Source organism: Psammomys obesus, unplaced genomic scaffold (genome assembly GCF_907164565.1).
Source record: "Psammomys obesus unplaced genomic scaffold, mPsaObe1.curated_primary_1811, whole genome shotgun sequence".
Classification (NCBI taxonomy): domain Eukaryota; kingdom Metazoa; phylum Chordata; class Mammalia; order Rodentia; family Muridae; genus Psammomys; species Psammomys obesus.
Genome location: NW_026585797.1, coordinates 17,206,478 through 17,232,396, shown reverse-complemented (window position 1 = coordinate 17,232,396; position 25,919 = coordinate 17,206,478). Strand labels below are relative to the sequence as shown.

The 25,919-nt window shown below is 45.6% G+C and overlaps 1 protein-coding gene and 1 long non-coding RNA gene across 2 annotated transcripts; both read left to right on the top strand.

Moving 5' to 3' along the window:
• Window positions 1-294: 294 nt before the first annotated feature.
• On the top strand, window positions 295-4,490 carry LOC129670649 (uncharacterized). The gene is made up of 4 exons (XR_008719244.1): window positions 295-355; window positions 3,224-3,278; window positions 4,247-4,363; window positions 4,478-4,490. It is a non-coding gene; the product is annotated as an uncharacterized LOC129670649 (long non-coding RNA).
• A 2,182-nt stretch (window positions 4,491-6,672) lies between these two features.
• LOC129670679 (peptidyl-prolyl cis-trans isomerase A-like) lies at window positions 6,673-24,024 on the top strand. The gene is made up of 2 exons (XM_055599233.1): window positions 6,673-6,842; window positions 23,757-24,024. Exons 1-2 carry the CDS (start codon window positions 6,673-6,675, stop codon window positions 24,022-24,024), a joined length of 438 nt encoding a protein of 145 aa, XP_055455208.1.
• The last annotated feature ends 1,895 nt before the right edge of the window (window positions 24,025-25,919 follow it).

Below are 25,919 nucleotides of genomic sequence, written 5' to 3'. Positions count from 1 at the left end.
CCTGACAGAAACACGGGGCTCATGCTTCCAGGGTACTAACAGTATTGTGTATTGGATGTCCATGAGCACCATGAAGAACAGTAGGATGTAGAGAGGAAATGAGGAATGTCACAGACGGAGATTACTAACCTAAGCGGAGCACTCGGGAAGCTCTCCTCAGCCAGTGACATGGGCAGAGTGAAGAAGCAGGGCGGGAAAGTGATGTTTTGGGGAAATGTTGTAGTGGGCTCAACCACCCTGAGTGAGAACATTGGTGGAACTAAACCCAAGCCCTCCGCAAGAAAAGAACATATTCTGACCTGCTGTGACACCCCTCCAGCCCTCTTATTATAACCTCTTCATTTACATACATATCGTATGTTCTTTGATCTAGTTCACCTCCCTGGTTACCCTTTCCTGTTGTCCCCTTTCCTCCTCCCGCAAGCCCAGCCCTCTTCCTGCCTTCACATCTTTGTTTCCCCAAGATCTGTCCTTGGTGATGTTTCTGCCGCCTAGGGGAAAGGGTAACGGGGCAGGGGTGTAGGCAGTGACCCTCTTCTGTTAAGACAGACACATACTTCGTGGAGATTGCAGGAGTTCAGCAGAGAGGAGCATTAACGAGAGAGAAGAAATAGTCTCTCCAGGGTCTCCTTTGGAAGGGAAAGGCCAAGGGGAACAGGTGAAGGAGCTCTGGATGGGGGATGGGCCACCTCAACAGGGGCAGTGGGAGATCCAGACGGAGGCTGGAGGATCGGATGTGGGTTGTGGGGAGGGAGGTGCCGTGTAAGCAGCAAAGGCTAGGGATTCAGATGTGGGCTGCGGGGAGGTGCAGTGAAGAAGCATTCGAAATCCGCTCTGCTGATTCTGTTTTGTCACTGGAACAACTACGCTGAGAGTTCCCAGACTTTAGTCATCCTAAATAAGACCAGAGTAAATGGGTGTGTGAGCAGCAACAGCTTGTGGCAGCTGCTTGAGCGGAAGACAGAATACATAGATTTGGAGAAAACTTAGTTTTGAGGTGTTTGGATCTTTAAGATAAGCTTTAGTGGTCAGGAGGTGTGCTGAGGGCCTGGAAGCAATGATAATGATGGTTCCTAGGATTTTGTTTGGGCACCTGAGATCACATAGGCGGTGGAGACATTATAGGAATCTGAAGCCCTTGATAAGTTCCTGGCCCTTGCATGACTCAAGAACGGTCCATGTCAAGGTCTTGAAAGGTAGCAGTAGTATGACTTGGCAGAAAGATGCAGACAAGAAGATTGCTTGTCATTCCTTGAAGCATTCTGACTTACTTTGGAATTTACTCTTGCTACTCCTTCTTAGAATAACCCTTAATTTCTCATTGTTCAGTCTCTAGATCAGATGGCATCTCCTTGTTCAGCTCCCCCAAGCCCCCCACACTGAATGGACTCTGCTGCCCCCAACATGCGTTCCTCTTACAAGCCATCCTCAAATCGTGGTCTTAAAGTGGGTCAGATAATTCTTAAGCTCACCTCCCCGTTCCTAACCCATGGCCAAGAGGCGGCCGCAGAATAGTCTAGCCCCACATCCTCCCACGGCTCCCCTACTCCAGCCCATTTTCCAGTCAAGGTGATTACCTTAGAAGCAGAAACTGGGTCATGCGATCCTCCTTTTAAGAGCCCTTAATGGACTTTCCAATTGCTCTTAAAGAACACATTCTTTCCACTGGATATGTAGCCCTGCAGGTTCAGTTTGAAGCTGTTCTTTGACCTCCCCGCTCACTTGTCTCCTGCCGTTTATCCTCTAGCTATGTTGGACTCACAGGACTTCCAAAGTGGTGTGGTTCTCCCTGAACTCAGTATCCTCTCATTTTCCCGCCCTTTAGACATCAGTTCGTGCATTCTCGAGGACGCTGCTGCCACCCACGCTAGCTAAGAATGCTTGGCCACACCTTCTCGCATCACCCGCCCATCTTCCGCAGCTCTTAGAGGCTCCCGGTGACTACACTATTATATGTACGGCTACTTAGTTGTTTTCTCACAAGACTCCTAATTTTTATAAGAAAAGGACAACTTTAACAAAAGCAACACTATCCAATGCTGCATGCCTTTCCCCCCCCCCCCCCGACCTGGCAACAAGGGATAGTCTGTCACTATTCTGTGTTCTGAGGACTCTTAAGGACAAAACTGTCCAAGCCCACATAGGGGCTCTGCACAGGTGCCCTTGCAGAGATGTGGCCCTCGCCACATCCACCAGCGTCACCCAGGCAGCTCCGCCTCCACAGAGCAGTATGGGCTATGCCACTGCAAATGGCAGATTTCTCACCACCTTCGTCATCACAGCTACAAAACGTTCCTACTCTGCAGTAGCAGATCCACAAACAGCAAACATCTCGAGCTGACTGTGACACGCCTCTACTCACGATCAGTTTTAGAAATTGACATATTCTTCAGAAGCCAATACTTCTGGGCTCGTGACTCACCGCCTCCCTTTTCACATGGGCTGCCTCGGGAGTCCACGTGAGATGCTGTTCAGCTGCAGCTGTTACGGTCTACAATTACACTTCTTATGATGCTTTGTTTGAGTAGATGGAGGTGATGCTGCTGTTCTATATTTAAAGAACAGTCTAGTAATTTTTATATTTCATCTCCTTTTTAAACAGAAATTACCCTCAACTCTTGCTATTATCCTGGTCTTTCAGTAGCTTTTGGTCAAACATTTTGAAAATAGACTTGACTAAAGGAAGACAAGAAGAGTGCTTAAAGCCTCAAACATCAAAGCAGCATAAGGAGAAAGTCAAAAAGAGGAGGAGGAAAAGGGCAAGGAGGAGGAGAAGGAGGAGAAGGAGAAAGAGAAGGAGGAGGAGGAGGAGAAAACCTGATAAAAACTGGTTACTGAACTCTGACCCCAGAGTCCACAGCCACTAACGGCTGAACACTGAGCACTGCACTGCCCCCCAAAGACCGTGCTAGGCGGCCACATGCCCAGCATCTCAGTTGCTGGAAGGCCGAGAGTGCCCCCTCAGTCCTCCACCCTCATAGCCCCAAGTGTCTCTCACCCTGACACCTGTAAAACTGACCTGCACTGCTCTCTACTTAAGCCCATCCCAACCCGGGGCTGTTGAGTCCACTTTACTCGGCGTTCTCCCGGCATTACACGCTACAGCACGCCAGTTCGTTTTCCTAAACTGTTGTCTGCTCTAGTTTGCTTCATGTTGCTCTGATAAAAAAACACACCACCCAAAAGCAGCACAGGGCAGTAAAAGTTTTGTTTCATTTTACAGGTTACTGCCCGTCCCTGAGGAAGTCAGGACATGAGCTCAGGCAAGACCGTGAAGTGTAAGCCACAAGGGGATGGTATCTGCTGGCCTGCTCTTGGACACACGTTTATCTAACTTTCCTTCCTTTTGAAATTAAGCATTTTTTCAGGCAGTATATTTTGATCATGCTTTTGTCCCCTTACTCCTCCCAGACCCTCCATATCTCCTACCCACCCAACTTTACGTTCTCTTTCAAAAAAAACCAAACCAAACCAAAAATCCCTCAAAAATGAAAATCAAAACAAAAAAGCAAAGGACCAATAAGACAAAAAAGAAAGAAAGAAAGAAAGAAAGAAAGAAAGAAAGAAAGAAAGAAAGAAAGAAAGAAAGTCCAAAAAGTCCACCAGTAAAGCGTACAGAGTTTGTTTTGCATTGACCAACTACCACCAGGCATGCGCCAACCCTGGAGTGTGGTTGATGTACCCAGTGACACTCAACTGGAGAAAATTGAGTTTCCTTTTGCCAGCAGGCATCAACTGCAAACTGCTTCTTGGCGAGGGGTGAGACCCCAGATCCACTTCCCCCTCTCAGTGCTGGGACCCCACTAGCTAGCTTTCCTACATAGCCCAGAAAAGCCTGTGGGGGGGGGGGGGAATGAGATGGCCCAAAGAGGGATGGCCCCTCCTACATCAATTAGCAATCAACATAATCCCTTACAGACACACCCACACCAACATGATAAGGACAATTACTCAACTGAGATTTCTTTTTTCAGGTAATTGTAGGCTGTCAAGTTGGCAGTTAATTCTAACTAGGACACTACCCAGGGTGTGTGTGTGTGTGTGTGTGTGTGTGTGTGTGTGTGTGTGTGTGTTTAAATCCCCTCCACTCCAAACACCTGGGTCTTTCTTGTGCCTTGAACTCTCCTTAAGCTCTGCAGACAAGCCCATGCTGTCAGTTCACTAGTCTTGGTTAACACCAGGCTCAGAATTCCTTCTAATATCTGCTCATTTTCCATCCAAGTAATGGTAATATGTTCTGTTCAAGGCCTTATAAACTGATGCTCACACAAAGCCCTACAGAGAGGGAAGGAGTCTTCTACACAGAAGGATGGAGCTTGGTCAGTGTGAGGTCTTCTCCACCTGACTTCTTGTTAGTGAACAGGTTAGTAAACCTCCCCGTGACACCCAGCTCTATATGCTTCCCTTGGCATTCTGAATGAGTTATCACTCAGTCCAGGAAAATAACCTTACTGCCTTTATTTCCACGCATCTCTAGCTCAAGTACAAAGAGGAGAAATGGCACCTGAAGTGGCAGGTGTTTCCTCTAAGCATTTCCCAAGGGCATCATGAACTCCTACACTGATCCTTCAAGCTCCTTTCCCAGCGGTCCCACACCCACTGAAGACTAGTGAAATCAGACAGCCTCTGCATCTGCCTTAGCACGTTTTCTGTTGCTGTGATAAAGACCATGAGAAAAAAACAACTTGGGGAGGAAAGGGTTTGACTCACATGACCTGATCACAGCCCATCACTGAAGGGGGTCAAGGCAGGAACTCAAGCAGGTCAGGAACCTGTCCCAGGAACCGAAGCAGAGGCCATGGAGGGTGCTGCTTGCGTGCTTGCTCCCCATGGCTTGCCCAGCCTCCTTACACAACGTAGGACCAGCTGTCCAGAGTGGCCCTCCACACAGTAGGCTGAGCCCTCCACAATCTACTCTTCATCCAGAAAATGTCCTTCAGCCTTGCCTGCAGGCAACCCGATGGAGGTGGCTTCTCAATGGAGGTTCCTCTTCCCAGATAACTCTAGTTTGTGTCAAGGTGACAAAAAAAAGGCAAACAAACAAACAAAACAAAACAAACTAGCCAGGACACCGTCTTTCTGGTTCCAGATTTTCCAGTGCTTCTGAGGCAGAAGGGTCTGATGAGACGCATAATGAGGTCTTCCTGACACTAATGTGGGTCCTCGTGGGACTGAGGAACCAAGGAAGAGTTGAGGACAGACTCAGAGGGTTTCCATCTTTATCGTTTGTGCTGGAAGTCCAACATCGTGGGCCTTGACACACCCAGGGTAGAACCATAGACACTGAACTTCCTAGTTCGGAGGCTCATTTTAGGGAAACATAGCTATACAGCCACCCCACTGACTAGCACTCATATCCAACCTGACTGGAGGCTTATGAGGTTTGGGTGTAGACTAAACATAAAGCCATGGTTCTTTCTCCCCAGCCCCAGCAGCCAATTGTTAAAAACAAACAAACAAACAAACAAACAAACAAACGTGGCCCACCTTGAAGGAAGGGAACCAGGCCAGGAGATGGGGTTCTCTTTTTCCTGAGCATCTCCCTCCCCTCCCCCCCATACCAGCTGAAACAATTGCTGTCACCTTGAAAGCCTAGCTCACTTAGGAGAAGTGTTGCCAGGGACATACAGATTTCCTGGACCATTTTCAATTACTGAGGGAAGGTGCCAATTGTTAAAGAAAACTAAAAAAAAAAAAAAAAAAAAAAAAAATACCCACAACGGCTGTGAGAGCTTTCCATTCCCCACTCCTTAGGTAATTTGTTCTGATTGCAACTATTTCAAAAGACAAGATTACACACCAGGGAACACAGAGATGAAAAAAGGGAAATCTGTCTCCTGCTGAGGCTGTATCAAGCTCAACTCTATGTTTGGAAGCAAAGGCCAAATTCCCTTTCCACAGTAATGAAACCTTGTTAGCTGTGAACACTGGAGCTGAACTGAGCTGGTGAGAAATGATACTGGGCCATCGGCAGAGAGGAGAGAAGCAGGCGTTGGGGCATTTGAAGACTGTTGTTACTTTTGTCTTTCTTCTTAAAGAACTGGAACTTCAACATTTACTAAAAATAAAGCTGCTGCCATTACGTTAGACGAAGGAGAGAGCTGAAACCCAACATCACTCAAATGGAAAAAGACATGCGACGTTTGTAGGTGGTAGACTTAAATATTCGTATCTTCAGACTTTGTCGCTCTGCCCCACCCCATACTCACGTTGCCAATTCTCCTTAACTGTCCCCAGGTCTCCCCTCCTACTGAGTGGTATTTTCATGGTAGGCTAAGGGTGCGCTATTTTGTTTACAACTGCTTAGAAACAGCAGACAAACGCCCTCCAAGGGGAAAACGGCCTGTCTCTGCGCTGGAAAGATCTGGGCTCCCCTAAAGAGCAGCGCTAAGAAGAGCCAAGCAAGGTGATTGGCCCAGGCACTCTCGGCATGATAACCGCATGACTGAAAACGTTGGCAGCAAAGCACTCCCTTTGGATCCCTGCTAAAGGTGAAGCCAGGAACCATGGTTCACTCCAGCATCTAGGTGTCCACGTCATTCAGCGATTACATTAAACTCCTGTGTGAGATTCACACAGGGAAGCCCAGGTTCCGGCTGACCCAGGGCCAAGAAGAAAGTTCTAGAACTACAAAGCTGAAAAAAAAAAAAAAAAGAAAGAAAAAGAAAAAGCATGGTGACAGCACAGCAGCCTTTCCCCCTGGAGAGGCGTTTGCGGAGACATAAGATGAGCCCTCTGTACGCCTCTAAGATTCCGTGTAGCTCTGCATCCGCTGAGTGCACAAATCAGGTCGTAGTGTCGGAACCGTGTGGGAGGCCCAGGAAGAGAACCAACGCGCACAGGTGCGCCCTTGTTCACTTGATTCTCGCCCGCGTGTTTTCTGTCTAATTATCTGACTGACCTTTGGCTGAAGAGCAGCGCTTGTGTGCAAGAGTCTGCTTACACAAAAAGGCAGTAAGCCAATAAGCCAACCTTATCATTTTAAAGTTATCAAAAAAAAAAAAAAAGTAATTGGAGAAGTTTTTCAGAATCGCCAATACCAGGCTTCTTTATTTTACAAAGGAGGAATGCAAGTGAAACTAGGACGTCCCTTATCCTGGCCCTTGCTCCAGCTGGGGCTGGGCGAAGCCGGAATCCTGGCATCGATATTAACCAGCTCTGAACCCAGCTGTGGACTGTGGACGGCAGGGATTCACAGATGAGGAAACAGCGTCACCTAGTGGCAATTTATCAGTATCCGCGCCATGCTGTGCTACAACTGAACTGTCTTTTCTGTGCCCTAATTTCCCAGACAATTAATAATATTTCAGTGTGTTTTTCTCTTCCCTGGCTTTCCAGAGCTCGAGAACCTTCAAGTGTCATGCTATCCGAGAGCCCCCTTGCCTAACGCATTTTTCAGATTCTTCTTATGCCTCAAGGACCAGTTCAGCTACTAACTCCTCATGTGTCTTGCTTCAAGTTTTCAGCAAAATAACACGTTTAAATGTGACTTTAGACTTTCCACTAAATAGTGGACAAATCAAGGCTATTTTGTCTTGCATGTGGGGTTTAGAGTCTGCTTTCCTTCAGAGGCTTGGCCGCCATCGATGGCTTGCCCTCTCCTCCCTATCCCCCAGTCAGGACGCTTTGTCAGCCTTTGAAATTGATGCTGGCGTTGTCCTGGACAGTGCTGGGAACAAACCGTGCAGATGAGTCTCGGCCAAGAGCATCTTTCTGCTTCTCACACAGTTGCGGGCCTCGCTGTGTCTGAGAGGCCAGACCTGTTCCCACATCAGTATCGTAACATTGGAGATAAGAAAGAAAAGCAATAGGAAACAAAGAATGGTCTGTTAGCTAAAGGCCCTACTGTTGGTGAGCACGGGGCAAAGAGGGAAATTCATTCTGCTAAAGCTAGACAAATGATGTCCAAAGAGGAGTCCCTTGATTTAACTTTTGAAGGTTGAGAGGGCCTTAGCTTTTTCTTTGGGGGGGGGGGTGTTATTTTTTTAACTGGGTGCAGCATCCCAGGGTAATGGGGAACAGGAAGCCCACGTGAAGAATGTTTACTGGAGGAGTGCTAATTAGGACTGGTCTCAGAGCCAACTGCCACCATCTTCCTGATGGCATACCTGTGTGTACTTGTGGCAGACCCCCACGGCTGGGCTGATTACCTTGACCGTCACCTGAGTGTCCAGCCACTCCTCCCGGTTAGAGGCAAGCTCTTCTGCCCTAGTTGCACATGACCTCGAGGGAGAGCTAGAAGCTTATACACTGTGAAGGACTGGGGAGGGGTACAATCTACAGAAAGGAGGGGGTGCCATTCCTGTTGGATGTGCACTTTCCAGGGTGGTGGCTTTAAGGCTGTGCGTGCTCCTGTCTGCAAACTCCATTGCTCTGTCAGGAAGCCTAATAAACTCACAGACTACCCCAGAATCAGTTTGGGTAGATTCATGCCTCATTTTGTCCTTTGGACCTTTGTGGGAGGAATAGACATTGTTTAAATCTCCCGAAGAGAAGAAATTTTAGCAACACCGAGAAAGAACCAAGATCCCAGGAAGCAGCCACAAGGGAAATGAGATAGAAAGGCAATTTGAAACCACAGTAGGAAGATGCTTAAATGCCATTCGGAAGAACTTGGCCTTAATGTACAATTAGATTCCACCAAATTATGTACCAGAGCAAAAAGATGACACGCAGGACTGTAGGAAACACAACGCTTTATCCATCCTCGCCATTTGAAACTATTTCCTCCAGAAAATGGTCCCTTCATTTAATAGCCACCAAAACAGAAGCCCTGAAAATGAGTTGTTTGTCAGTATTGGGACAAAGTTTTGAATATATTGCATCCACTTCATTGTAATAAAGAGTTTGGTAAAAAATGAAATATTTTTAGAAGAATAAAGTAATTTCCAAGCCAGAAACTTCCTGTTTGTCCTTCAGTTTTCCCAATTTATTGGCTAAAAATACACTTGCATATTCACATTGTCCTTTGCAATCGCATCATCTCCATCCAACATGAGTCTGCTTCTTTCTAATTGAAATGATGATTTAATAGATCACTTATCTAAGAAATACAAACACTCCTATAAAAGGTAATTTCCAAAACCTAAGGAGAAGCAAGCTGTGGAGTGAAAAACAGAAGGTTACTTAAATCACCAGGAGAGCACGGCTACGCACGAGCTCAGCTCTGGTTCTGTTTGTTGACTTTGTAAAGACATTAGCCCCATTAGCACAGAGGAAAAGGTGGTCAGTGGGTGTCCTCAGGACCTAATAAGAGGAACAAGTTCAGCATGAAGCTCATTATTTTGTATGCTTACTTAAAAGTAACTCGAAACTGTTTAATAAGACAATCACGACAACCAATTCTAACTTGATGGTCTCGAAACCGCTAAGTCTTTGTAAGAACTTCATCCATGAACCTGGTCAGCACTTTGTATTTCTGCAGTGCTCACACAATTAAAATATTTGCTTGCTAAAATCTTGACAAAACAAAACAGAAAACAGCTCCTCTGCTGTTCCTGCTGCCGTCCCTGTCCTTAGCTGTACCCATTCAAGTGTCAGGCCTCACAGACTCCACTCCATCTTCCGTGACTTGCCAGGACAGAAGGCTGGGCTGATGTTTTTCTCCACGTGCACAGGCCATACCAGACATTTCTCGCAAAGCTAAAAGCCAAACTCCCGTGATTCCTCGCGTTGGCTGGTGCACTTACTGTAGTATTTTATGTTGAGGCCAGCGTTCCAGTCGTCAAATGAACACCCAGTGGGTTAGGGAACAAGATGAGCTGTCATGGCTGTGAAGCTGCCAGGCCACGAATTATAACAAGACGTGCACAGGTTCTCCTTTGCCTCTCTGGAGTCAGCTGGCACACTAGAATGTCTCGTTTCTACATTCTCCTCAAAATGCAGGCTGCCTGGGCTGACCATAGGGAGGTGGAAATGCCCTGAGGTCTGACTGATGTCTCCAACTTCCTGCTTTCCCACAGCCAGCTCCACCGGCACTTGGCCCTTCTTGGGACTGTTTCCAGAGACCGTGTGTAGCTGACAGGACCCTGGAGTATGTAAGCATTTCTGCGGTCCTGTTGGATCACCTTGTCATGTGTAAGCAGGGCCAGTGGCCATAGACTTCGAGAGTGTTCTGTCTTCACGCTTGGCTTCTCGAGGTTGTCCGTTCTATGGTTTCTAACTGCCTGACCCATGAAAGATTAAAGCTCTACACATTCGTAATGGGACTTAGGACTCAGTGGACTGAAATTCAGAGTCCATTGAAAGTGGAGGCCTTGGGTTCCTGTATTATTACAAGGCAGAGATGTCAGACCTCCAGGGTAGCTGTAACAAGCTAAATGCCATGGCCATAAAGAATTGCTCACTCACTAGAGTGCCACGACCAAGGAGAATTGCACATCTGAACAAGTACAAAACATCAGGTCATAAATGGACACTTACCACGAGCCAGCCACGGTGCTGTGATTGTGGCACACTCTCATGGAACTTAAAGGTAACACATAGTTAAGAGAGCCAATCTGTCTTGGGTCTAATGCAGTAAGAGCCTCAAAGAGGAAGCAGTCCTTACACAGAGTTTTAAAAGGCAGAGCAGGGAATCAAGGTGCTTCACACAGAGAAATGAGATAAATCCCAGAAAGAATCGGAGGTCTCTGATTCCCCCGGGCAGGAATGCCCAGTTAGAGTCGCTGACGTTCTTTCCCCTGCTTACCCCCGTCGGCTGTTTCGACTCTACTCAAGTATAACAAGGATATTCCTCAAGAGCAGCCTACAGGAGTATTGTCACGTGTCTAGTGTCTACAAGTTATGGTTCGTGGACTTGCTTTATGAAGAAGATGTGTAGGAACACAAGCATGGCAGCTCATTTTCATGTTCTGACACTCTTCGCTCTACAAACATCAGGCCCAGAGAGGATGTATCTCTTATCTAGATTTCTGATAAAATGTTTGCCACTGCCTGCTAAGAGGACCCACACAAACCAAGTTCATAAGCTCTATGGCAGGTGTTCCTAAGAGGGCTTTGCACGTTTAAAGGTCAGACACCAGACAAGTACTTGAGAGAGTGGAGAACACGCTACTTCATAGGTACTCCTTAGCTGTAGGCCTGTGCTCCTCAACCTTCCTAACACTGCTACCCTTTAATAAGCTCCTCATGGTGTGCTGACCCCCCAAACCCTAAAATTATTTTTGTTGCTATATCAAGTGAAAGCTTGCTACTGTTATGAATTGTAATGTAATTGTGCGTGTTTTCTGATGGTCTTAGGCCACCCCTGTGAAAGGGTTGTTCAACCCCCCAAAAGGGTCAAGGCCCACAGATTGAGAACCCCTGCTCTTGGAGGTAGAGCCTGATGAGGACCACCTACATTGTGTAGGCACAGTGCTGTGTTTCTATCCCAAGGCTTTGTGCATTGACAAAGAATTTGTTCTCTCTACCAGCCTCACCAGCCATAGAACATGGTGGAGTTACTGACTGGTCAGGTTGAAGCACGGCATTTGTATTTCTAGAGTGCTAGTAAGCCGTCGGTAGCATGAGTCCAGTGCTCCTCTCCAGCTAGAATCAGATAGATACAGAATCTGCTTTGTTCCTTTGGTCTAGAGCACTCAGCTGTGTGAATCTTGTCATGGCAGAAAGTGGATTCAAAACTGGAACCACCACAGCAATCTAGGGGTTAACATAGCCACATCCATGGAGCTAACTGATAAACTCCTGTCAAGGATTGAATGTCAGAACTCCTCTCCCAGAAGACAAGAACCTGTAGACCTTCAGACACCAGTCAGGAAGGACCAGGACTACTTTGATGCTGGCCACCAGTCACAGAGTTGAGAATAAACTGAACCAAAACCAACATTAATCCTGCAGTCTAGGTGAAACAGCCATCATAACAGGCAAGATACAAACATAACCTATAAACACTCAAGAGAAGTCCGGCATCAGTGATGCCAGATGAGTGCCAGAAGACAGCACGCCAAGAACCTCAAGTGCTCCAAGTACAGATCTGCGGCCTTCATAAGCCAGCAGACAGGTGGTTGAGGGTAGAGCAGCCATGGTCAACTAACTGTATTTCACCTTCTGGGTGCAGTGCAGAGCAGAATCTACAGTTTCAACGTGAATACATCATGCTGTGTTGATGGAGTTGTAAACTATGAGATGAACCACACAAGATCATGTTCTACTTGCCAGCGACCGAAGCCCAGAGCATCTGGGGTCTAGTCTGGTCAGCTTCTTGTAGAAATGTTGTAAATTATTGAGCTTCACAGTCTTTCTATCTGCGGCCAATGTTCAAGATCCTGTTGATGAAACAGCCCGCATACACCTCATGTCAAAGGCTTTGCAACAGGAGACAGAAACCTAGCTCTGCCCTTGATTAGGCCCTCCAGTTCCCAGTCCACGGTGCCTTCCTGAGTTAATATCCCACAGTTTTTCATAAATCAAGCTGTGCATTCTGATGAAATATGCTGGCAAAAGACAGGCCCACGAGGGCTTGTATAATCCCCTTAAAATCAATTATTAATGAAATCTTTGGGCTGCAGATTTTGTGTACAAGAACTGGCCCGGTGCCCACAACGTGATCTTCTGTTCCCAGTTACAAATCAAGGCTATTCTAATCAATAAAGCCTTGTTAAACATTACTGAGAGAGTGAGCTAGTGAAGAGAGTTAAAATCATACTACACATTATTATTGTCCCCTGACCCGTGTCCCTTTCCTCGTCACCTGGATCCTTTGTGGTGCCGCATACCCTACCAAGTATATCCCAATTCATTCACCTTTAAAATGAGGCACATTTTTTCAGTTCAGGATTTATAGGCTCATTTTAGACTGGTTTCCTGAACTACTTTCTGTTTCCTTACTAGAATGTTAAATGTTAGCTAAATTTTTTATTGGTTTATTACAAAAGGAAGGAGTTGAACAAGACTATCATGCATTTTGGTATTTAAGGAAAAAAAAAATAAAAGTCACTATCATCTACTGATCGAAAATCTTCTCCAGTTGGATGTTCTGCGTGTGAGCCCAAAAGGCTTTGGATTGCCTTGGCTCAGGCTTCCTAGCAGACTCTCCTAATCAGAATTCCATCTCAACCTGTGATTGCTTGAATAAAGCCAAGACAACCTTCAGTATGTCACCAATAAGGTACTGAGGCAGTGGCCACAGCAGCTAGCCAACAGATAACTGACTTGTGCTAGGCTTCAGTCTAACATCTCTACGTATATTAATTCCTACTCACGAGGTATGTTTTCCTGTAACTCCAATCATGCACGTGGAAACTTTAAAAGTAACAATGCTGTTTCCTAGCAGTGGATCTTCATTCTGGAACCTCAGAACTTTGTCTAGTGCCTCCCCAGTATGCATTCCTGTGTTTTATTTTTTTTGAAAAACGGGTTCCACGGTGAAGGCCTGAGTCCTGAGACCAGCGGGGAATGCTTGTGTGCCAGCAGGATAGGAGCACCTGCTACCAGCAGGATTCAGAGTGCTCAGCTCAGTCCCTCCCAGAAGTCCTCTGGCTGTTCATCCAGGTAACTGGCACATGTTACACCCAGTAGAACGGACTCTCACCTTAGCGCTGGACCATTAAAAATGGCTTCCCTTCTTCAAGGTAAAGAGTGTATTTTTCCTGTAATTTTATGGGTTAACCCAAATTTTCCATCCTGAAGCCACAATAAAAGCCTTCTTTATGGGCATTCTTCTCTGGGCCTTCTAACATATAAAAAAATAAAATTTAAAAAAAGAAGAGATTATCCTGCATTCATTTCAACCCCCAAAATCTTTTTTAGGTACAGTGAAGAAATTCAAAGTACCAACTATGAGTTCACAGACATACTGAGTTATTTCACAAGAAAAAAAAAAAAACAGAAAAAGTCATATTATTAGCAGAAGGAAGCTAGGCCTTAAGGTGGGCAAAGCAAAGCCTACAATAACTTTTGGAGCCTGGGGCTGAGTATGGTATCTTGTGCATTTAATCCCAGGCTGGGGAGGTAGAGATGGGGAGGTCTCTAAGGCCTGCTGCTAGCCTGCACTGCTGAAGCAGTGAGCTCCACGTTCTGTAATGAGCCCCTGAGTTTTCAAAATAAGGTGTCAAGCCATCAAGAAAGACGTTGTGTTTTAAGTTTAAATTACTGTGCTTTTAAGACGTATATAACCTTGTATATAACCTTCCTATACTACCTCCTCTATGCAAGCGAGATCAACTCAATGCTACCGTCTCACACATTTGTGGAAACAAGGGGTACTTGCACATCACAGATGGCAACCTGGAGTTCATTGCATGTGGGTCATTTGTGTGTGATCCTGTTTCCATGCACAGGAGAAACTTGATAACTGGGGATCTTAGCTGGGATTCTGCATCAAAAAGCAGCAGGTCTGAAAGCAGGCTTGTCAAGAGCTGGTGTCCCTCCATGACAGCAGGGACACCAGTGAACTCATAGCCGTGAGAGTGAGGACATGATTGCAGTATTTTTAGACAATTGTTCTTTATGTTGCATAAACGTTGTTTAAGTAATCCTAGCCTGCATAATCAAGATCCCACACAGTGACTACAGCAGATTTTATCTGTACATACCAAAGAGGCTTAAAATATTACTGTGTTCAGAGGTGCCTCTCGCTATCCCCCTCCAATTTTTCCATTGCCTTAAAATTGCAGAACAAAATTCTACTTTAAAAATCAACAGAGGGAAAAAGGAACACCAATTTAAAGTAATAGGAAATAGACATCCCTAAATTTTATAATATTATTCCTCCCCCTTCTTCTGGATACACAGTAGAACCAGCTTGTTTCAAAAACGCTGAGCTGAATTTAAATTTATAATGTTAATGATTTTTATTAAATGTTGTGAAATTTAATGAGAACACAAAGTATGGAAGGAGCATTAGAGCTGGCTGTTGTTAGATCTGATGACGGTAACATATACTGAGAGAGATGAAGGCGTACTCAAATACGTTTCCAGAGACGTGGAGTTCAGTGATAACAGGTTTCTATTGCCTTCTGACACCTCATTGTCTTTTTTCAAGGACATTTTGTATAAGAAATCGTTAAGGCTTGACACTCTCTGGCTGTAATAATAGAGTGACCCACTTAGTAAGTTGAAAAGCAGGCAGGAATTGTGGGGACAAGAGCGAGGCTACTCCCACCTGTTCCATAATGATATCAACTAAGACATCAATCTTCCTGACAAAGATGGATAACAGTTATCTCTTCCTTTGGGGCAAGGGAGCATCAGCTTCTACACTATTAATTATTAAATACTAATCTGTACTTTTAACATATTTATTTTATTTTCATTGATTTTTATATAGTTGCCATAAGTGTAGGTGGAAAAATAAGATTACCTGAGTCCTGAGACCAGCGGGGAATGCTTGTGTGCCAGCAGAATAGGAGCACCTGCTACCAGCAGGATTCACAGAGTGCTCAGCTCAGTCCCTCCCAGAAGTCCTCTGGCTGTTCATCCAGGTAATAGGCACACTGAAAAGCTAAAGTATTTAATCAAAGGGATACAAGCATAACACATTTAAGAAACAGTGCTTACAGGAGCAGAAACTTGAGAAAGTTGAGTTAAGCCCTGTGTATCTTGTGTTTTCTCTTCCTATGGGAAGTTTTTTTGTTTGTTGTCCAAAGGACTTGGGAACCCAGGAAGGAATGGCACTGGAGGAGGCTTTGGTGGGGTGGAAGCCTAGAAGGAATGGCCCCGAAGGAGGTTTTGGCAGGGCTTGAAGTACAGAACACAAGAGCGCAGGATGGGAGTTGGAAAATATTTGAAAAACGCAAACACACAGCATGTGTTAATTGTCGGCTGATTTGTGGCTTAGCTGCCTTTCACTGGCTGAGCAGGGAGGGGGAGGTCGTGCAGGAGGGACCCTGCAGCCTGTTCTGGTGACACAAGTTTTATTCGAATGCCATTGTTAAGAGAAACAGGGACCGTTATGGCCTGAGATGTTTGCATATTTCTCATATCAAAAAACAACTTCATCTGTAATTAAAAAGAATCAGATAAGTACAGTAGAATTACAAAGGCAGCTCCCAATATGATCGCCACTTTCTGAGCTAGAAACAAAAACTTGAACAAAACAAAAACAGAATAAAACAAATGCCCCAAAACACAGAACTGCATTCCAGACAGTGAACAAATCGTGTGAGTGACTGAGTGACTGAGCTTCAATCTGGGGGGTTTGAAGATGGAAAGCTTCAGAGTCATGTGTCTCCTCTTTCTCTGGGTGCAGATGCTCAAACCCCAGGCCTCATACATGCCTGCCCCAGCCCAAGCTCCAAAGTCACTTCTGGAATTCCAAACGATTCTATTACTAGTGTCAGAAGAAATTAAGATGGTGGTGTCTTGGCTAAGGCAGCACTGCATGGCCAGAACCTCTGCCTGCCTACATCCTTCAGAGTCCCAGGGTCCCCAGTGTTCTGCAGAACCCACAATAACTTTGATTGAGCTTGTTATAAAAAAACTGTTTGAAGATACTCCTGTTGTAAAAGTTTTTGAAGTGTTTTTAAAAGTAACAGTTGAAAGAACAATGTTTTTAAGGGACTGTCTTGAGTGAATTAAACAAATTCAATTTCAAACCATTCTCCCTCCCCAACACTCTCTGGCTCATGATTTCTCCTGAGGATCCAAGACCATCGAACTCCCACTGGAGTCACAGCGTCCACCTCCCGCTGGAGCAGCCTCCAGTGGATTGGGCTAGCAAGCTCTGTTTGAGCTAGCCATTGGGCAGCTCCCAGCTCCATCTTCCCCACTGCCATAGCGGCTGTTCTAACTCAGGACATTGTTCCCTGGGCTCCGCCTGGATCCCAGCGTAAGCATTCTAGAACCACAAACAGTGGAAAGCGTTTCATTCACCCAAATGCTTCCACTGCTATTCTACTGCTTTCAGAGTCAGGTCTGTATTCTTTGGGGCACGGTGCCCCAAATCTCTGTAGACCTGGGCTCCACTTGCCTCTCATGGTCAGCTGCCGCTCTGCAAGGCCACCACCCACAAGCTACCGTACTTACACGTATTTACACGTATTTACATTCTGGGGAGTAGCAGATTGACCGCTACAATGAGAGCACGCATGCTGCAGAAAGCTAGGAGTTATTCAAAGGGGTTGAGGCAAGGGGCAAATGAAGAAGGCGGCGTCAGATAGTCTGAAGCTATAATTCTTGACCATAATGATTGACGAGAGTGGCGTCAGTCTGACTTGAACAGACAGTGCCTGTGCAGGCGTCTTTGAAGGAGTACTTTTTGTTCAAGGCTGTGGTGGCCTCTGTGCAACTTTGTGGTTATGAAAGATTCTTTTGTGATATTACTATCAAGCAATTATGCCTATATAGAAACCCTTCCATTATATGTGGGGTGTGTGTGTGTGTGTGTGTGTGTGTGTGTGTGTGTGTGTGCATGTATGTGGAAGCCAGGCAGCAAGCAATGTCCATGTGTCTTCAGCTTTTTTTTTTTTTTTTTTTTTGAGTCAACATCTCTCCTGCTGTTTATGGATGCAGTGAGGCTGGCCATACAGCTTCAACTATCTGCCTGTCTCTGCTCCCTACAATTCCGAGTACAGACACATACAGGTGCACCCAGCTTTATACATGGGCACAATGAATCTGCACTCAGGGCCTTGTGCCTGCCTGGAAAGCAATTTACTCACTGAGTCATGTCCCCAGACCCTTGGGGGTATGTTGTTGCTGTTTGGTTTGGTTTGGTTTGGTTTGGTTTGGTTTGGTTTGGTTTGGTTTGGTTTGGTTTGGTTTGGTGGTGATGAAAAAATGGTGACACTGGCATCAGCAACTCCATTTTGATTGACAACTTCCATATTCCTCCTTCTTATTGTTTTTTTTTTAATTCCTCTTTAGTATCTTTAAATGGAATAGAAATCCCTTTCTTCATGCCCCTTCACTCCATTACATAATACACATGCTAAGCCTGTGCTTTCTTGTTCTAGATAGCTATTGGTATCTCTCACATATGCACACATTCAAGAATATATACACAGAAAGAGAGAGAGACTACACATATGAAGAAAAGGTTCCTACACAGGCATAATTGGTTGATAGCAACATCACAAAAGAATCTTTCAGAACCACAGACTTGCACAGAGGCCACCACAGTCTTGAACAAAACATATTTCTGCAAGGACATACATTAATCAGCTGTCTTCACTCTCCCTAACAGTGGACTTTGCAGTCAGAGATTCCTATTCTTCATTTTGGCATCCCAAAATTGAGCTGGGGTTTACTTGAACTCAATATGTGTTTTTAAAGATAAATAAATGAGAGAATAAATGATTTATACTCATCTTTGAGTATAGAAGCTGGACAAGTTCAGAGGAAGAGTTGTGCAGATAAAAGACGAAGACTTCTATCAACTTAACACTAGTGAAGCAAGTAGCAAAGGAAGGTTAGCCCTGTTCCCACCCCCAATTACACCCACTTATTTCTCTGGCATTCTCTGCAACCTGCCATGTTCCCATGTTACCGGAATACTGCAAATGATAAAGATTGCTTCCTGTTCCTTAGGGCATCCAGAGGGGTTGCTAGATCTGGAAGCATGAACACTGTAGGGAGCTTCAGAAGCTGCAGGAGCTGCAGGAGCTGCAGGAGAGGGGAGACAGGTGTGACAGAGGAGGCTGAGCTGTGGCCCATGGGATTGGCTGCTCTGAGGAAATGCTGTGTAAAGAGAATTCCTGAAAGGAAAGTATGGCAAGAAGGAGGAAGAGGCCACAGCTGGTCAAAGGAGGGCTTGTTGTTGTTGTTGTTTTGGGGGTTTTGTTTGGTTGGCTTTTGTTTTTTGTTTGTTTGGGGTTTTTTGTTTTTTGTTTTGTTTTGTTTGCAAATGCTTGGTGACCAACCACATGTGCCACAATTAGGTACACGGAGCATGATGAAAATGGAAATTGTCACAAACCCAAGCCCTAGAAAAAAGCCCACATAAAATCTCAGTTCTCTACCCATACAACTTAGAAACATTTCCACAGCCGTGAAAAGGAGCTGGTGACAGTCTCCACCTAATTGGAGTGCTGTGAAAATCATACTAAAAAAAAAAAAAGACACAAAATGAAAGGCTCTCAGCTCCTTTTGTGGGAACCTAATGTTGATGAAAATGTGGCTGGGACTATCACATGGAGGACAGTGCAAGATGAATCCACTTAGGCTTTTCTGGCCCAGCACGAGGGCTTATAGCAGGCTAAGGAGTTCCAACCTGCAAGACATAAAACTATACAAGAGTATTCGGTAAAAGAGTGTCAGGTAATAAGGTCCACATTGTAAGACATGTCTGTCAGCTGTGTGAAGACTACACTTCAAACTAGCACAAGATGGCCACTGAAGCAAACAGGGCAGAGTGGGGATCAGGTTTCCAAGATGTCCCTGCATAGTTAGAGAAGTAGAACCGTAGAACAAGGGCCACTTATGGTAGAAAGATTTGACCCCATTATTTGAAGCTCTGGCTGTGGTGACAGAAGGGAGGAAACCATTAGCAAAGGGACATGGAACCAACTAGATGTGAATAAAAGTAATGTCTTGGATGGAGTATTAGTTATCTTTTTGTTGCTGTGGTAAAACACTACAGCCAAAAGCAGCTTACAAAAGCAAGTTTATTTTGGTGTATGGTTCCAGAGGGATGAGTTCATGATGGTAGTAGGAACAGGAAGCTGAGCACTCATATCCTTAGCCACAAGCATGAAGCTGAGAAAAAGAGGAGGAAGCATCTTAAGCCTGGAATCTCTCAAAGCCTTTTCCCAGTGATGTAGTTTTCCAGGAGGCCACAACCCCTAAGCCTCCCCCAAACAGTGCCACCAACCGGGGACCAAATGGTCAAATGCCTGAGCCTATGGGGGGAATTTCTCATTCAAACCACCACAGATAGCAAGCCTCATCACCCACAAAATGTCTAGGCAGACTTCTTTCCAGGAGGCCACTTTAAATAAATCTGGTGCAAGCCGGACCCACAGATAAGCAAAGCAATCGCATGTTAATTATAGTTACACTGAGATATAAAAGTAGATATTGATAAGACAAAGCAGCGAGGGTTGGGGGAACCTTTAGGCAGCCCTGCACAGGTGTGCCACAACAGATCTCGTGTAAAAGGCTTATTGGGTGGGAGGGAGAGATGGAGTCAAACAGGCAGAGAATGAACAAGACAGAACAAAGGAGAGAGAGTTCCTGAATGCTCACCCAGGGCCAGGAATTGAATCTAATAGCATCATTAGTCCAATAGCATTAGAGAACCAAGTCTTAGCCACCACCGTGAACATGATATGCTTATCATTAACGCACAATGATCTGCAACAATTTTACCTTGTGCCCACAACGCATCTCACAGTCGTTACTTACAGCTCTCCTGCATGTGGATTTTGTTTGCTGGCAGGAATAGTAGAAGGATGGGGAGAGGAAACACAGGGCATGGAGCAATGGTGCCTATTCCCCCAGATTCCCAGCACCCAAGATTCTGATCAGAACTTGCACAACCCTCTCTTTCAAAACGCTGCATGTGTTGTTACCTGGGCTGTCAGCCTTTCACACCACCAACTGACCCACTTTTCAAACGCATTTGTTTTAAAGTGGTTGTTAAAGATGAAGTGCCTCGAATGTGTCAAAGATAAAACTTGGGCTCACTGACCTCTGTGAGAAAACAGGGCAGCTGCACCAGGGAACAGATGAAGGCGGTGCTTGAATAGAGGGGTGCTTGCCAGAGGTACCCACACCCTTTGACCAGGAACGGTATTAAACAGAGGGCTTTCTTCCCCCCAGAGACCTTGACAACACTCCGGTTTCTGTTCGGTGCATGAAGCGTTTATATGCAGGGCTGTAAGAACAACAGCGTCACGTACTTCCGGAACAGGCCGACATACATCCATGAGGTCGGCCTTGGTGATGACTCAGAGCATCACAGCCGAGCCCCTTTTATGTACAAAGGGTTCTGCTTCCAACTGGGATTCAGGCTGAGCACAACCATTATGTGAACTTGTCCTGTACGACCTGTCTGTTCTATGTCAGAGTAACATTTAATGATGTCCTCTCACAAGTAACTGTATCATTAAAAAAAATCCAAATAAGTTATAGGAAGCAAAGAAACGGGATTCAGAGAGGATGGAGGTCAGCCTCCCAGAAGAAGTGATACCGCTATAGAAACACGAGTGAATGATGAACGGTCAAAGCAGGTGGGACAGAAATGGACCTGGAAGTAGAGGAGCAGTGTGTGTAAAAACTCAGTGGGAGCGAGGCCTCCACTGGTCTAGACGGCTTCTCTACACAAATTAGAGCACAAAACACCTCCCCACGTCCCCCTGACTCTAGAGATCTAATTATCTGGAATATCTGTGGCACAGCCCGAAGCTAAAACCACACTGACTGCTCATGTGCTGTCACCAGACATGATGTGAGCAGACACAGTTAAGGTGTGGCCTGAGTGCCGTGTATCCCCTCACTATCAAAGACTGAGTCAGCAGAAGAAAAGATTAAGCTAGCTCAGTTATTGACTGTGTTGAAATGATACTATCTGGATTCATAGGGTTCAAAGAAAGTCTCCTCAAGCTGAGTTTTACCTCTTTTCGTCTTTAAAAGAATTATTATTTTTTAAAATTTAAGTGCGTGTGTGTGAACCCCAGGTGAATATATGTACATCACGCATGTGCAGGAGCCAGAAGAGGTGAGGAGACGGGAGCTCATCTCCTGGAAACCATTGTGTGGATTCTCGGAACCAAAATCCCATTCTCTGCGAGAGCAGCGAGGCCCTAAAACACTGAGCCAGACTTCCAGCCTCGACGTCTTCTCATTTTGCGTTTTTGTTTTTATCTTGCGGTTTCGGAGTGTTTATACAGCACATGGAACGTTACGGCTCCTGCAACCTCTCTCTTGAACAGGACTGGTACACTCTCTGGTGGAGCAGCCTTGGGTGTACACAGCCTGGCCAGCCTGAGTGGTAGCGTGAGGCCTGGAAAAGATAAGTGGAACAGAGTCATGTACTCTCAAGGCCGGGGACGACAGCCGTGTGAGATAGGATGAGGTAGGGCTGGCTCCTGCCTTCTGCACCTGGACCGCTCCAAGCTGTTTCCTTTCCTCTGTGCTGCTTTCCTTGCTTTGAGGTTTGTGCTGTCGGGGCTTTATTTGCAAAGGAAAGCAAATAAAGAAGCACATGGTTCAGGGTGAGACACAAGCACACAAGTGTGAAAAGTCCTTAAGTAGGAAGAGCCGAGGGAGCTGAATAATAACGCACTGTTGTTGATCAACTGACTAGGGTGTCAGCGTGTGATTTATGACAAAGGGCAGGAGAAACAGACCGGCCCACCACTGTTCTGAAGCCCTCTCAGGGGAGACTTCTCCACAAGAGGCACACACGATTCTCCTTAGCCTCTGGATGAGTAATATATGTCTCTTCTACCTTCCAGTCAGAGAAGAAACCAGTTAGTTTCACTAGGGATTCATGGGAGGAAGGGATGTGCAGTGATTTGAAACATTCATTCAAGAACACTGAGGAAAACAAGAGACTGTTCTATCCTAGAGACACTCACACGTCCATGTTTATTCCTGACCTATTCACAACAGCGTGGAGAGGGAAGCAGTCTAGACGGCCATCAGCACATGAAGGGGTAATGAAAATGTGGTGTGTGTGCACAAACGGACCTTTACTCACCATATAGAAAAACAAAATTATGACAATTTTAGGGCAATGAATGGAACTGGGAAATGTGATTTCAAGTGAGTCCCAGAAAGACAAAGCCACGTCTTCTCTCCCATATGCAGATCCTAGCCTGACTTTCACACGTGTGTTTCTGTGTGAGAGTGAGGGATCCTAAGAGCAGGAAAGTATAATCAAAGATGTGATGCAGGTAGGACAGTGAGGAGAGCGAAAGGAGCAGAGAAAAATCGTTAAAACCAAATGTGTGTAGATACCACAAGAAACCCTTGCTCCTTGGTGTGTTCACTTACAATTACGATAGACGGAAATCTTTCAAGTAGCTTTAATAATACTTTGAAGTTTTCAACAATGTATTTCAATCATAGTCACCTTAACTCCTCTCAGATCTGTCCCCAGTCACTTACCCACACCAACTCCATCTTTTTATTAACCCATTGACTCCAGTTTGTACTGCCCCAATATTCCTAGGTATGAGAACATTCACAGAAGGGTAGTTGGCCTACCAGGAGCCACACCCTTAACGGAAACCCATTCTTCCTTCCCCAGAGGCCGCCAATGTTTCACAGCTCCTAAGTTAAGGGCTCATGGCCCTCTTCCGCCTCCAGGCTACAGTGTTGACAGGCTGGGTCACATACAGGTCCTGTGCTGGAAGCCACAGCAGCTGTGCGTCCATTCACGTGACGGCCTAATCACATACAGACGCCACTGTGTCTACCGGTCAGGTTCAGCCTTATAAGAAAATAATTCTGTCATATATCATATATATATATATATATATATATATATATATATATATATATGCACATATATATGATATGTGACATAATTCTTGAATTGACAATAAAGCCAATTCAGGTATTTACAATTTTGCCCTTGGAAGGGACATTTAAACTTTGCTCCAACACTCTAAGCTATCATTTCAATTGCTTTCATTTTATTCTCCGGAAATGGAAGCCCTTAAAGGATAGCTAAGCTGCCTGTGTGCACATGACTGCCAAGTTTTCAGTGGCTTCAAAACCCAGGCAGAGGCTCCCCTCCTCTAGTAGAGCTCACCCCTCCCCACAGATCTTAGCCTCCTGTGCTGAGCATGTCCATGTGTTTGCTTCATTTATTTGAAAGACTATATATATGTACCAGGATTCACGTGCCATAATGGCACTGCTGGCAGGTCCATCTACGGGGAGAAATCTAAAGGTGAGGTTTTCATCCTGAAGTATCTAGGTCCTGGCATCTTGTCCATGGCAAATGCTGGAGCAAACACAAATGGTTCCCAGTTGTTCGGGCTGAGCACAGAGCAGCCGCATGAAAAACACGTGGTCTTGGGGAAGGTGAAAGAAGGCATGAGCATGAGTATCATGGAAGCCATGGAGTGTTTTGCATCCAGGAATGGCAAGACCTGGAAGAAAATCACCGCTGCTGCCGACAAACAGCTCTGATGCTTTTGACTGGCAGGATCCCGCTGTAGGTCTGGAGAGCCACCTCCCCCACATCTGCTTGCAGTGCCCTGTAATCTCCAATCTCACTGAAGTTCTCTGGGTTCCATATTTTCCTCGCCCCCACCTCCAAGCCTAGCAGGATTGCAGAGTTAAGTGGTTATGAACTAAAAACTGAGAAGAAAAGAAAAATGAGAACAACTGAACGTTATCTATTTTGAAGTATCCAACAAAATGAAAAATTGTGGTTTCTATATAGTGTTGACTCAAAACGAGAGCGATTTAGAATCTCCAAGGGGACTCACTCGGAAATCAATACATACGATTTTAAAGCAAAGCAATATGAAGGACTGCTACGCTGTCCGCTTCTTGCAGCCGACTAGGAATGGGAGGCATGCGCACTCACGTCGCAAGCTGAGGGAACTGCCAATATTGCATCAGAAATGAGCCCTGCTTGCTTCATCCCTCCCGCTGGGAGGACCCCCGATAGGTGTCTCCAGGAGTGGCAGAGGCCTGTCACAGGGACCAATCTGCTGCGAGAGGTGCCTGTGGGCCTCTGCTCAAAACAAACAAAAGCTGGTGTGGGTTGATGCTGTCGTCAGCCGCACCACTGGCATGACAGCCGGGAGGGCTAATCTGTTTGTAGCGATAACCTTTGTTGCAGCCCAGCCTATGCCAACATTTAGACTGGGCCACGCTCGCTCCTTCACCAGCATGACCTCTCACCACTGCCTCTTCAGTGAACAACCTGCAGTAACCTTGCTTGGGTATAGAAAGAGCCAAGCCCTGCAGTCTTTGTGTAGATTCTAGAGCAAGAGTGTGGGGTGGGGACCCCCAGCTGCGTGACCGTGACGTGACCATGAAACTGTCATGGAACCTCCATTGGGCCTCGGCACCCGCTTCAGGAGAGGGAGCAAGGGCTAAATGGGTGGACATGTAACTATCAGCTGCCTTTTCTCACAGTCACAGCCTCTCAGGGGCTGACAGGCGTGCCTGCAGCCTGACTGGGAGTTATAAAGCGTTTTAAGCACTGAAGCTCATTTTCCAACGTCCACGTTCGACAACAGGCCTCCTGTGCCACCACCTTCTCCCACAGAGGTCTGCAGGGCGTCCCTTAGAACAGCGTCTCACTGGTGGATAATTATGTGCCCTGCTGGATGAATGCCTTGAGCTCTGATCTTCAGTGGAAACTTCTGATGGAAACAAGAAGTGCCTCTTTACATACATGGTAGTCCCAAGCGAAGATCCTCCCTGTGTTTACAGCTTAGCAGTAGCGAGTCTTGCTTCAAAACCCAGTCAGGCCATCTTTTGGCTTGAAGAGTGCTACTGAATTGCTTCTAGGTAGAAATATGGCTAAACAGGGCTCTCACAGAGGAAGGAATTATGTGGGATGAAAGACAGATCAAATCCATTCCTGATTTGAGAAGAAAAGACCAGTATGTTTTTAAGTTTCTCCCAATCTTGACTTCTTCCAGCATATGGTCCTGGAGGAGATCATAGAATGGAGAGCAACTGGCTATGGCTACAGGTCCAGCCATGAGTTAAAAATAGCGACAACCCCAGGCTCCGTGGCCAGTGAGCCTCAGAGAGCAGCCAGGAGCCACATACCAAGGTAGAGATCATGGTGAACTACAGCTCTAGTTTCAGGAAAAAGTACTAGAGAAATATGTTCACGGGAAATATGCTACCCAGATTATATTAAGCAATCGAACCTTTGGGGCACCTAAGCCTAATTTACTATGAAAATTTTTATAGATATTTGCATGGTCAGTTATGGCACTAAATAATTTTATTCAGAAGAGTGTAATAAAAAGAGCAGTGTGTCTCAGACCCAAAACACCTAAAGCAAATCACAACTCAATCATTCAATATCCTGTACTTTTTTAAAAAAAAAAAAT

Excerpts from the sequence above, each read along its gene's own strand:
- LOC129670679 (XM_055599233.1), top strand. The coding sequence starts at position 6,673 with ATGGTGACAGCACAGCAGCCTTTCCCCCTGGAGAGGCGTTTGCGGAGA. Across the intron at positions 6,843-23,756 it reads AAGAGAACCAACGCGCACAG|GTCCATCTACGGGGAGAAAT; the intron begins GTGCGCCCTTGT and ends CACTGCTGGCAG.